The sequence below is a fragment of the Emydura macquarii genome, unplaced genomic scaffold (assembly GCF_026122565.2).
Source record: "Emydura macquarii macquarii isolate MOO-44397 ecotype Brisbane River unplaced genomic scaffold, CSIRO-AGI_Emac_v2 contig_3470, whole genome shotgun sequence".
Taxonomy (NCBI): Eukaryota; Metazoa; Chordata; order Testudines; family Chelidae; genus Emydura; species Emydura macquarii.
Genome location: NW_027133607.1, coordinates 129,696 through 143,470, shown reverse-complemented (window position 1 = coordinate 143,470; position 13,775 = coordinate 129,696). Strand labels below are relative to the sequence as shown.

At 44.5% G+C, this 13,775-nt stretch overlaps 1 protein-coding gene across 2 annotated transcripts in view; it reads right to left on the bottom strand.

Annotated features, from left to right (window-relative positions):
• Nucleotides 1-1,519: 1,519 nt before the first annotated feature.
• The window catches only part of CCDC3 (coiled-coil domain containing 3), a 57,271-nt gene continuing 45,015 nt past the window's right edge, over nt 1,520-13,775 (bottom strand). Inside the window, exons 3-4 of one of the 2 annotated variants that reach the window (XM_067534922.1) lie at nt 3,909-4,095; nt 1,520-1,830 (exon numbers count right to left, since the gene is read on the bottom strand). In XM_067534922.1, the coding sequence (XP_067391023.1) occupies nt 1,820-1,830; nt 3,909-4,095 (198 nt within the window). In that variant the 3' untranslated portion in view covers nt 1,520-1,819. Of the gene's footprint in view, nt 1,831-3,819; nt 4,096-13,775 lie in introns of those variants that run through there. The other variant, XM_067534921.1, reaches the window with a different exon arrangement.

Sequence of the window (13,775 nt, the reverse complement as noted above, 5' to 3'; positions counted from 1 at the left end):
GTGGGCAGGTGACCAGCAGCAGACAGTCTGATGGTTGTTAGACTGTGGTGGATTTGAAATCCACTGTGCACACCACTACCAAGAACTGCACTTGTGTCTGTATCCTGCTCCTTGTGGCCATGTAATAATCTGACACTTAGCTAAGGGGTTGTACATGAGATTTCAAATCCAGCACTGTCTAACAATCATCAGGGAGGTGAAGGAGTACATCCTTTATCTGGTAGGAGTAGTGGGTTCTTATCCTCTGTGGATCACCCACTAGAGAGGGACACTCACATCTTTGTTCCTGCGAAGGGCCCAATCACAATCTGGCTTTACATGTTTCCAGCAGGTACCTTCCTCAGATGTAAAGGCACAATACTTCCATCATTACATGCATTACAAACTGTGCCCCTTGCAACCACAGCTTATGACCATATGCATGGTGACAGTGCATTTTGTGTTTAATGCAGGGACACATACACATCACTGGACTCTGTGTATCAGCCCTTACTAAACACCGTACATGCGCATATCTCACAAGTAATGCAAGCCAGGAAGCTAGTGGATATTTGTGAAACGTGGATCTCCCCGTATCTGCATATTCTGACGTAGTCTGCTAATAATACATATCACTTCAGTACGTTTAGTTACAGTAATGTTTGCAATTCTCACTATTTGGCCAGGTAGTATCCCCATTTTACAGAGGAGAGAATGAGGTAGAGTTTAAGGTCATTTACACAAGTTATTGGGATCAATACTGGGGTAACCTTCCTTCAGTATACCACAGGTCATTAAATTACATCCAACCCAGATGACCTAATGGTCCGTGCTGCAATTACACATCTAAACTGGTATGTTTAGTTATCTGGAGTCAAAGTGTAACCATAGTAACCATGCAAAAACAAGTCTTGAATTGTGTGCATGTGTCTGCATGTGCAAAGGGCACATACAATATTCAGAAAATTTTTGTCTAAGTTATATGATCTGAAGGGAGTCAGGGATCAGAGCCAAGATCATACCCAGTTTCTGCCGCATAGTTTAGCCTTCAGGCCACTAGACCACATATTTAGAGCTGGTCCAAAAAAAAAAAAAAATTCAAAAGAAACAAAATGTTTTTGTTTTTCATTAATTTTTGTTTGTTTTTTTCAGCGAAACATTCAACCAACTGATCAAACATACAATGAATGTTTGAAATTCCTAGAGGGAAATAAACACTCATGCTTTTTTGGTACTTTTTTCCCCCCACTGGAAAAGGGGAGAAAAAAGTTTAAAAATGAGAGAGTGGGATTTTTCCCGCCCAAAACACAATGAGAAATTTCAATATTTTCGTTGACAAACAATACATTTTGACCAAAACAAAAATATTGTACAAAATTTTGTTCTGATTGATTGATTTGATTAGAAAATGACAAAATCTAGTTGTATTAGTAACATCTTATTGGCCTTACTAACATACGTGATTAACACAGAGAATGTTTTTATTTTAAAAAAAAAAAAAGATTAAACACAGGATTTTAGTACCAATACCAGGAAAACAGTTACTTTTATTTAAACAGTTTTTAAAAATAGAAACAACACAACACCCAAATACTTTCCTATGGATTTGATTTTTGACTGCGTAAAAATCCATTGATGATTTTTAGGATGCTAAGAAACCCTCCAGTTTGTAGTAGTTCTCCAGAAATTTTACTGTTTCAATCTGAATTATGCTGATTTGACAGGCAGACGCTTTGAAGCTTGTAGAAGAGTCAGACTTTTAAGAAATGCCAGTATTATTTCAAGAGAAAAAAATATGCTTCTATTTCCAAGCGGAGCAGAGTTGGAAGATAATTAAGCTTCAGCTGCTTCCTAGAAGCCAAAGCAACAATTAAGTCTCGAGTTCAGATCAGTTTGACGCAAATGGTTGTATAAAAGCTAGTATAGGCTCCCTCTAGGTCCTAATGCAAGGATGGTCCATGATCCCAATGAGGCCTGTGAGTAAAGATAAGCTACAATTTGGTCCTTTTTATGCAAGTCAGGCATAACCCTGGCAAATTGTCAGTGTCGCCCTTGGTTGGGCAAAGTCTGGCTGCCCCTGTCCTGAAGCCGAACGTATTAAGTATATTTGTTTTCAGGTCACATAAACTGATTATAAAATAAATATTTAATAAAAAAAACCCAAATAGGAAACATACTGAACACCTTCCTTTACTTTTTTTTTTACTACCCTTCCATGGCGTATTGATATGAAGAAAGGTGATTCGGCTAACCAGTTCCAACCCATGCACTGAAATATATACACAAGGTTGGCATCTTTGTCAACCAATTAGATTGCGGCCTTAGCCATTTTAATCATTCAGTTTCTAATCTCTTTTGGTAGTGCCTAATGAAGAATGTTGGGAAATATATTTTACGGGTGACAACCACCCAGAAACAGGATTTACTTCATACTTTAAGGAATTAGACTATATCAAATGTGTAATAAAAATATTTTCTATAGGATTTTAAAATATATACACATATAAACTACCTTAATTTTAATGCCCTGTTGATATTGATGTGATCTCTACAGTATCTAAACATAGCTGAATGAGGTTGCCCAGCAACCTCCCTCATACCTCAAAACAGTGATTACAAGACCTTGTCTACCCTGAAAATGGAAGCCTGCTTGAAAACTGGATCGGAAATCTTTTTTATGGTCCTGATTCAGCTCCCATTGGTAGAGCCCTGCGTGGGTACAAAAATGCGAATCCGCATCTGATCAGCATCCATGAGAATCAATTTATATCTGACCTGCCATCTTCAGTCTATATTTTCTATGGCACCTGCACCTATACAGCACCCAAAGCCTTGGGTCCCCCAATCAGCTGTTTGGAGGCCAACCACGGCTGCAGCCGTTGATCGGCTGTTCAGGGGCCAGCCTCTCCCAGCAGCTGCCGAACAGCTGATCTATGGCTTGCAAGGGGGAGCCCCACCGAACAGCCCGCAAAGAGGGGGGCACAGAACAGCTGATGGGCAGTCCACCCCTGGGGCCCCCGCCGAACAGCTGATGGGTGGCCAGCCCCCACCCCTGGATCTCAAAAGTGGGGAAGCAGCCTCAAAGGCTATGAGCTGCAGACAGCTGCTCCCCCACCTTTGAGATCTGCATCCGATCCACCATCCATGAAAAATGGTCCACGGATATCCACATCTGCATATATAAAGCAGATATCCACGGATTTGCAGGGCTCTACCCACTGGAAGTCAGTGCAAAGACTCCCATTGACTGTGAGAGTTGGATCAGCTCCTAGACACAGTTCCAGGTAACCTGGTTTCAAACACTGCGAGGCTGGGCAAGGAAAATGGAGCCAAAGTGTATTAATGCTGTTTTCAAGGCTATTTCCCAATAAGGCTCAAACAGGCTCTTTGGAAGCATTCTTTAGACGGTTTGGTCCAGTCTATGGTGTCCAGCCAAATCTAGTGTGGACCCTGCGTATTTAGAACAGTATCTAAACCAGTGGTTCTTAACCTTTCCAAACTACTGTACCCCTGAAGCCTGAGTCCCATCCCCATGGGGCTGAGGCATGTAACTTAGTTTCATGGCGCCCTTGTGGCTCCAGGCAATTACCTTTCTTGCCACCCCCAATACCAGCTCTGCACTTGCGACCCCTCTAAAACTCCAGGTTAAGAAACACTGATCTAAACAGAGTTCAGATTTCTTTTTCATACATGGGTCAAACGCCAGTGTAGACAAGGTGTGAGGGCCAGATCCTGTACTTTAATGCAGGCAAAACTCCCACAGGAGTATTTGGCTGGGTAAAGAGTATGAGATCAGGCCCTAAGTCACCAATATCATTGGCTTGTGCGTTAAACCTTGCATTATACTTTAAGGTAGGTAGCATGAGAGTTCTCTTGCTTTAAAGAGTTAATATGTGGGATTTGGCCTCCTGCAGAGGAAAGTTTCTCACTGAGCTTTCGGTTTAACTGCTCCATGTGCCTGTTGTTCTTCCTGGCTTGCCGGAGGGACCTCTTGACTTTCTTCACTCGATCTCGCAGCTGCTTGTTGCGTTTCTCCAAAGTGCTCACCTTCTGCTGCAGCCTCTTTACTTGGTCCTCTTCCTCAAATAGGGCTTTCTGGACGGAAGAGCACATGAGCTGAGGGAAGAGTAGAAAGGAAACCGGACACATGAGCTCTCAACCAAAGCCAGGAAGCCACTTGCACTATGGAGGCACATGTAAATTCCCCAGATGTTCTACTGATGGAACACCCCACGACTGGACCATCGCTCTCAGAAGCGCCTCCTCATCTTGCAGTTTTCTCATACAATCCCATATCTATAAGAACAAACCTATTTCAGATCTTAGTAACAGTAGCTATTAACATCACTTTAGTAAGTTCTACAAGAGGTTAGTCTAAGTCACTGGTTTTCAATCTTTTTTCATTTGCGGAACCCTAAACAATTTCAACTGGAGGTGCGAACCTCTTTGGAAATCTCAGACCTAGTCTGCAGACCCCTAGGGGTCCATGGACCACAGGTTGAAAACAACTATTCTATGGTAATGACAGCCCTTTGAAGACCCCCTTAGACATACTCTGTGGGCCACAGTTTGAAAACCACTGAGCTGTCATCGGTTGCATTTAGTTGCTCTTAAGAAGAAGATCTGACCTGTTTCCGCTGTGTGTTTCAGATCTGGGATTTGAATTCAGCCCATTGGGTTCGGCAATTTGCAAAATCTCTAACCAGACCAGGGCATGATATTTTTTTTTGGAACTCTTCTGAAGTCCAAGATTTTAGTTCAAGCCTGCCCCTTGTTCTTTCTAATAGAGACAGAAGGGGATGGCATAAGGATCTAAATCTCACACTTGATGTACCCACATTGCCTGGAACTGTAAGGTCAAATCCTGGCAAGTTTGGAATCTGCCCTTCCAAAATTTAAAAAAATAATTGTAATGCAGTTTATTATGCATGGATCTTTTAGATGAGACCTTAAAAAGTAAAATCATGTCATCTCGGTATGGACATTAAAGTTCCTCATGGCCTTATTCTTAAGAGCAGAAGTTTGCCCTTTGTAAAAATCTCCTCTTCCCCCAGTTGTTTGCACAGTGTACAAAGCACCATTTGATTGTTGCATTTTAATGCTCCTGAACGTATAATATCCTCTCACTCCTGCAGTCCTTACTCAGGCAAAATTCCCACTGACTTCAGCAGGAGTTGTGCCTGAATCACAACTACAGGAATGCCCCCATGGTTTGCAGAGCACTTTGGAATCCTCCAGGATGAAAGAGTCTGAGTAGAATTATGAAGCTGAGGAACAGACTGATGAATAATTTTTTAAAAGATAGTATCAAATATTTAAGTAACTTGTTTGTAATGTATCAAGTACCTATCACATGGCCAAAACACTCCATCTATGTCATTCTCCTGTAATGGTTCAACAGACTGTTGAATCTCTGGTTTATATGCTCACTGTATGGTTTTTCTCTTATTTCAGCCAGGGTTACAAAAATCAATTTTAAAAAGGAAAACTGGTGCTAATAAAAATTTGAACCCAGTAATTGTTTCAGAGCAGAGTTTAGAGAAACAAAGGGTTTAAATTCCTAATTCATAATTTCAGTAAGTCTGTACATCTTACCAATAAACTCTGAAGTACAGTAGCAACTAGAGGAAGTGAAGTCACTTCCAGAGCATTTGTTTCCTGCCATTCTCTCTCGGAAAATATTCCTCTTAAATATTTAATGGTATCATTGGAGTTTTAAGCTACGCAGGTCACAACAGCCCATCAAATGTTGTAAGGGGGGTGGGAGGGTGGGAGAAAGGAGTGCTGTTTCTTCGATTGAATTTTACTTTGTATTGCCTATCTTCTTCCGTTTTTTAAATAGGAATCAAGAGCTCCAGAGCTTTGGATAGGCTTCCTTTGGTGTGGAGTTTACATAAGACTGAAATCTAAATAAATAAGTGAATACTTGCAGAGATAATGAATAATTACATGCTATTATGTATTATTTTTTCCATCTTGTTTTGTAATGTTTTCAGCAAACCGGGAGTTGGTGGATGGATGGGTAATGTTTCATTTGCTTTGGAAACCTGCCAGCCATCAAAAACCTCTGCAGCTTCCAGATTGAACTGGGCCAGCTTCACTGAATTTCTGGCACATAGTAAAATATGTTCTACAGAGAAAATGAGTTAATGCCTTTGCTTCAGTCAGTTTTACAGACGAGACCTGAGACTTTGCTGGGGACAGAACCATTTGCAGTGACCACACTTCCACCAAAGCAGCTTTATAAATGCATGCCCAGAAGAATGGTAACCCCAAGCAAAGGGCCAAACTGTTCAGAACAGGAGAATACTTATTTTTTCAATCATGCATGTTACAAGCTAAATCCATGAGCTATTTGAAACCAGCCAATAATCCTTGGCTTTCATGTTCCCCACTCCCATACGAAAGTTCAACTGGAACAAGAAGAATAATCTTAAATCAAGTTTACAGCTTTCACTTGCTGTTTCTTAAATCAATCTCTAACTATTAAGGTAAAAGTATACAAAAGTACACAGCATTTCTCAAACTCAGGATCCCAACCCAAAACTGGGTTGCAAGCCTCTTGTAGGGGGGTGGTGGTTTTGCCACCCTTACTTCTGCACTGCCTTCAGAGCTGAGTGGTTGGAGAGTGGCACTGCCACCAGCAGCAGTGCAGAAGTAAGGGTGGCATGCAATATACGACTGCTTAACACAGAGGCAAAACTTTGCTCTTTCTGCCCTGAGCAACCTGCAAAAAATGTGTTATTTCTCTGCAATTTAAGTAGGTTCCTAATTATCATCATCTAATCTGACCTTGTGCATAACATAGGCCGAAACTTCTGGATGAAGGAAAGCACTTCGTCTAGAAAGACATCCAGTCTGGATGTAAAGACTAGAAGGGATGGAGAATCCACCACATTTGAAAATCTTGTAAGTAAGTTCATTGTGTGTGGTTCAATCTGGAACTCGATTTATCTCCCTCAAATAGATGAAGGGCTAAGTTGGCACGGCTGAGGTCTGAACTTGTGGCTAACCTATTTGATCTCTTCAATGCCAGCTTAATCATTTGTATACCGTTCATAAATTATGAATGTTACCATTGTGTCCCATTGCCTTTGACAGCGGAGCGATCGCTGTGCATTAATGCCATTACTACAAAAGCTTCTTTGTGATTTAGCTGTAGGAGAACAGAATTTAGTGCTTCAGCCATTCAGAAATCAGCTTATGTATGAAATACAGATTTTATAGACAAACATAACGTGTGTGTGTGTGCACGTGCTATAACAGTGCTCATTCCTGGAATCTCACTAGCAAAAACAAGTGTCGTATAGGGTAAAAGTACACAAAAGACCAAATTTCACAGGAGAGCCCAGATTTCGTGATCCGTGACGCGTTTTTCAAGGCCGCAAATTTGGTAGAATCATAATGGTCCTTGCTGGCTTTGAAACCTATGAAACAAGGTTTCATCTGCTCTCCGTGGATATTAATGCTTCTATGGTGCTTTTGCTAAGAGTTGCAGGAGGGTTGCCATGATGTCCTGGGCCAAAAATTCTCATCCCTACTCACATTGCTCATTCGCACCATGTCTACGCACGCTTGTTCTTTATTCCATTCTCTTGTTGTTATGGGAGTTCATTTGTTTAAAAGGGAAGCAGGACCTCCCCCACAGTAATTCCTAGCTTTAACAAGTAAGCCGCTTTCTCTCTTCTGCCTGAATTTCCTAGAACTCCACACAGCCTTTCCATCCCACTGGTGTTACAGTGATCATTACTTCCCTGATACCCTGACTGCTCAAAGGAAGCACATGTAACTAACGGCTCTGACTGAGATTTCGGCCCCTCCCTTAAGCGGCGTGCACAGTCCAGAATTCCCCCCCAAAACAGAGTTCCAAAACCAAGATCACCCCAACAAAAACAAATTGCCAACAGCATTTGGAGCACCTGCTGGAACAAACGACATCTGTGCAAGTCTCTGGGAATGCCGTCCAAATGCTACAGATCAGGAGCTGCAGCGTTTGGCCACTCCCTTTGCACATGCTGTATCTTCACCCACAAAATACTCCCTTTTCCTCGGCTGAAGAAGGCGGGTGAGGATAGGGGAAGGCTCCTCTTTGAGCCCATCAGCAGGATTCTTTGCATGACCAGATTTCAGATTTCAGGTGGACCTAAGCGTGCTGCCTCCTCAGCATACTCAGCCCCTGTCGGCAGAGGGAGCAGGAGTTAGGGAGAGGAAACCGGAACAGGTTGTTGACTACCGGTGCAGGGAGTGAAGGAGGGTTTTGGCAGGTGGGAAGGACTGAGTATGGGACTGGGGGCTGGGGCCTTTGTCTACGTGGATCTCCCAGCCAAGATTAACACCATGCTTAAGCAGAGAATAGACCACAAGCCAGCGTTCTGGGTGAGCCGCCTGCAGCACAGCTGTGCCTAGCTGAAACATGTCCCTGTGTGCATAGGAGGGACTAAACTGGGTCTTAACCCTGTCACGGAATCACAGTGCCAATGACTTCAGTGGAATCAGGATTTCACTCCGGGACTGTATGCAAGTCCCCAGGAGACCACACGAGAGAGTTTTATGGGAACTCACTAAAATACCAAAAGAGAGGCTGGGTGCGGGTTGTGGGGGGAGAGGGAAGGGAGTTGATGGTTATCTTTGCTCATCGGCTGCAGGTATAAGAGGCTTGAAGAGGCTAAGCCTCCTCAAACAGCCGCCGCCACCACCGGAAGCTCCCGCTTGGCCTTTGCCCCTGAGGCCCCCCCATTGCTCTGTCTCTCCCCCCCGCTCCGCCTCCTTCCCCCACCCGTTCCCCACAGGAGTAAGCGGCAGGAGAGGGCTTGGGGAGGAGGTGGAGCAGAGCAGTGTGGACGGGGAGGCCTCATGGGAGGGGGCTGAGCATGGGCGGGGCCTGGGCTGGAGTGTGGGTGGGGCCTTGGGGGAGGAGGCAGAGCAGGGGCGGAGCCTCAGGGTGGAGCCAGCCTCCCCAAATTCAAGAGGCACGCGCCACCTATGTCCTTGCTATATAGATGCCTCTCCCTGAATCCTAGGCGGAGATGTATGTGTTTGCCAGGGAAGATTTAAGGCCCTTTCCTGTGAAGACACTCCAGGTGGAAGGAACATTCCTCGGTTTTGATAGTCGTGGGAATACTGAAGGTTTCCCCGTGACTGCTGACTTCACTTTCAGCCATCGGCAGGTAACTGATGAGCAATGTGAAGCACTCGCTTTCCCCAGAGCAGTGGTCCCCAAAGCATGGGGCATGAAGCACTAGCCCAGAAGCCCAGTTCACCAGGAGCCCAGCTGTAGTTTTTTTTGTTTTTTTTTTTAAAGAGGAGGTCACTGTTACAATTGCACCAAAAAAACCCTTCAAAACATCAAGCATTGATAGCTGCCAGAGTATGCAGAAACAAGCAGCTCTGAAATGTGAACTACCCCATTTATTTTAATGGATGCTAATCCAGACCTATTGTTCGCTATTTCATTGCTCACTACAGCAAATGAGGAAGGAGATTGTGATCTATGCCAGTGCATCACAAAGTGGGTCGAAGGTCTAGCCAGGTGTGTGGGGCATGGATGAGATTTAGGCGTTAGGTCTTTAACAACATGGCAGCATTGCAGGGGGTGCGTATCAGGGCTGAGTCGTGGGCGGCCAACCTAGTGCCCAGAGTCAGGGCCCGATGTCGGGAATGTGTCGATCCGGGGTCAGGAATCAGAAACAACGCCAAGCTAGAAACCAGGTATCGGAGCCAGGAAGTGAATGCCGGGATCAGGAACCAGGAGTCAGAAGCAGAGGACAAGTCCGAGTCAGAAACCAGGTGTCAGAAACCGGAGGGAAAGCCAAGGTCAGAAACAAGAGTTCAGAAGCAGCACAAGAAAGCAGGGGCTGGAGCAGCAGTTAGCGGAGATTCTGCCTAGTTGCACAGACGACCGTCCAGCATCCGCCCCAGGTTCAAACAGGATGTATGCTCCAGTTGGGAATGTCCTGGCAATTGGGTCCTTCAGGGGTGGCACAGCCTTCAGGGATGGCAAACCCTTAGGGCTCATGCCCTGCTGAGTGTTTCTGCTGCTAAAACTGTTAGGTGGTGGTGGGGAGGTAGATGCTGTCCAGGAAATCTGCAAACGTGGGGTCTAGACCTGCTATTCCTTACACTACAAGGGGTTTCATATGCTGGAAGGAGGAGAGGCAGTCAGCATTCAAAAGTTTGGAGAGCTCTGTCCTGGAGGCTGAAAATGCTGGGACAGAGAAGTTTAACCCCAATTCAGGTTCCAGAGTTTGTAAATTCTCTTTCAGTTGATAGCTGGGATTAGCCCCACTCCCCACCCCCCTCTGTAGCTAGGACAAGCTGCCTTATTGACCCCTTAAGGAGCCTGATGCAGGCAGCATGGACCAAAGCGCTGTGTTTCCAGGTTCTAGCTGTGCTTGCTAGTATGTGGTGTTGACATTCCTATAATGGGCTGCTAATAGGCCATGGATTCCTGCTGCCTGCACTCCCGTTGGAAAATGCCATCTCTGTTTACAAGTTATGACAACACTTACTTCCCAACGGCCCGGCCAGCCTGCCAAGTGCTTCACCAGAACGCACTGACTCAGCAGACAGGATTGTTTGTTTTGGGGAAGAAGGAAGGTGGTTGTTGGGAACTGAACCTGGTCTCTGGAGTCTTAGTTTGGGCTGGTGGTTAAAGTATTGCTCTTCCTTTTGCTTGCATTAAAATCTGTATCATGGTCAAATTACAGTGTATGGGTCTGATCCTGCAGAGTGTTGAACACCCAGTGGAACTAAGACCAGGTCTACAGTATTAAGTTTTCTCAGCTTAGCTCTGTTGATGGGGGTATGAAAAAAACCACATCCCATAGCTGATACAGCCAGCATAGCTGTATGCTAGCAAATTGCCCTCCAGCCTGATGTAGATGTAGCTACGTCAACAGAAGAGTGCTTCTGTCAGCAGAACTAATGTCATTTGGGGACCTGGTGTTACTGTACCAGCAGAACTCCTTCTGTTGACATTGGCTACATCCGCACTAGGGGGCTTTGCTGGTCTAGCTATACTGGTATTGCTGTAGTGGCGAAGCCTGTGTAATGTAGAAAAGGCCTGAAAGTGCTGGCTGCATAGAAATTAGGAAGTGCTGCTGTGAAAAGCCAGGCATCTTGCAATTAAAAGGCAAAAAAGTAGCATCCACGTCTGAACGCACAATGGCCATGGCCAATCTTCACAAGGCTTTCTTACCGCAAGTCTTGTGTTACAACAGCTCCTAAAAGTTACATGTTCTCTTCCTATTAAACAGATCATCTCCTTTGGGGTCATTAGATAGCAGTGGGGGGGGATGTACAAAAATATTCAAAGGCACCATCACTAAATGCAGCGAAGACTGAGGGCCAAATTCAGCTCTTGGATAAACAAACACATCTCCATCAATATCAATGAAATATCCAGCTCTGTCTGTATAGTATCCGTGGAATTGTATCAGAGTATGCCAGGGCTAAACTTGGCTCCGGATTTTTTATGAGCATGTGTTTTTCATTCTTATTTATTTCTGAATTACTATAGTACCTAGAGATCTCAACTAGAGCAGAGTTCTGGGGTGCTAGGTTCTGTACAATTCGTAAGAAAGCTTGCCCCAAAGAGTTTGCTGTCTTAGAGTAAGACGAGAGGTACGAAGCAAGCAAACAAACACGATCTGGACATGAGGCAGGATGGGATGATAAACATTAACACGTTTTTGAATAGACTAACTGTGCACCGTTTATAAGGATTGAGTTGTTTTGATTATTAATGGCGACAATTAAGTAGATTAGTAAATTGTCTGCAGGTGTCACCTGCCTAGCCATTACTGTCCGGCATTGTTCTGGAGGCATGATAAAAATCTTCTGCTTATGCAGTGCTTTTCATCCCAAAGTGCCTTACGAACTATAGAACTAGTAGGTTGCTTTATCCCCCAAGGAAATGCAGCCAGCTCTGAGGTGAGACACGACAGTTGTTTGAGCGCACAGCAACAGTACCCAACAATTTGGGAGTGAGAAGTGAAGAATATGCTATGCATTCTAAGTGCCATTTGGGTCACCTATGAGTTAGGAACATTAGTTTTTCTTGTATGGCCCAAATAGGAAAGATGTATTTCAACCCCCCCACACATACGCTAAGGCCGCCACATTAAAAGGCTATGTGAAGCCAAAACATCCCGCGGATAAAGATACCTGAGGGGACTAAATAAAGAGATGTCTGTCTGTGCGCACAGAATTCTGTGTACAGTCTGCAGTGGGAGTGTGGAGGTCACAGAAAAACAACACGAATGATCAAGGGCATGGAAAAACCATTCCTGTGAAGACAACGTGGAAAGACTGGGACTGCGTACCTTAGAAAGGAGATGACCAACAGGGACATGTTAAAAGCCTATAAAAGAATGCATGGCCTAGAGAAGGTAGTTTGGGAGCTCCGGTTCTCCGTGCGTCACAAATTTAAATTAAATAAAAAAGGTGGGAAATTTTGCACAGAAGATCACCCCACCCTGCCTCTGGTACAGGATACTGTCAGAGAGCGCATAGTGGGCTAGATGGACCTCCATCTGAGCCAGTTGGGCAATTTCCATGTCCCTAAGAATCCCCTACAACACTAGGCTCAGAGAAAAAGTGCTTGATTTGTCAATTTGTACTTCCAAATGGTACAAGAAAAAGCAAAGTCTCCTCCCTGCAGGATGATCCCTGCTTTGAAATACCAAGAGTGCTCCCCTTTCTAGCAGCCTTGGGATTTATTACTCGTGGACAGCAAAATGACAAAGGGAGGAATTTTCTGTCGCCTGTAAGCTAAAATCAGGGCAGGAAGAAGCACAGCAAATTCCAGCAGGTTCTTTTGTCCAGAAAGGGGAGTGTACCACAGTAAATTGTTGCCTGTGTCTCCAAAGAAAGCATAAGAGTGTAATCTACTGTAAATGGAATCTGTGCTCTTCTCCCCCACAAGCATGTAGGGAAGCAGCACTGTAAGCTATTTTTTTTCTAAACTGCTCTGCTACATTGCACCCCTCCATTCCTCAAGACAGGAAATCCATCTTCAGAGAGCCTGAGCCCTCAGAGATGGACCAGACCCATTAGGTCATCTGCAGTAGTCCATCTCCCTGCCAGTGCAGGACTCTCTCTCCTCCCAGAGCATTTTCCAGGGCTTTGTCTTGTCTAGTTGTAAGTGACTCAAGTGAATGGGGATTGCACCACTTCCCTAGGGAGAGAGAGTCACATCTCAGTGTTAGGAAGTGTCCCCTAATACTTCTCCTATGTTGTCTTCTGCTTAACTTCCTAGCTAAGCCTCCTTGTCCTCCATAAACAATTCCTCTCCTACCTCGTATTTTACTGCTTTCAAATACAGAACGTGGACACCATGATGTCCCCAACCTGCGGGACAGAGTCTCTCTGGCCTTGGAGGTGGGGGTGGGGGGGTGCATCGCTGAGTCAGCCCCGGGAGGAATTCTTGCTGAGTCAAACGTAAGGAATAGCACTCTCCGAGCTTGCAGGGGCTTAATTAATGCTAACTGTTTTGAGATTCTTGGTTGGGTGGTGCTATAGAGTTGTTAAATCCACTTCAAAAAGAAAGGTCCCATGTAAGAGGACAGCGCTGCAGTCAATTTCAAGACATCTTTAACCCCGGTGTAACTTCAATATACATACTGCAAATTAGTTTTGGGGAACGGTTTGTTGCAAGATAATAAAGTTGATAGTAGCAATCACTACTCCGGAAGCTTCCTGCTTACTGAATGAGAGACTTAATTAGACAAGGGACCCACGTTAGGAAGGACATCCGTTTAAAGATAAAACACAGTTAATAAATATCATGTTTCCTT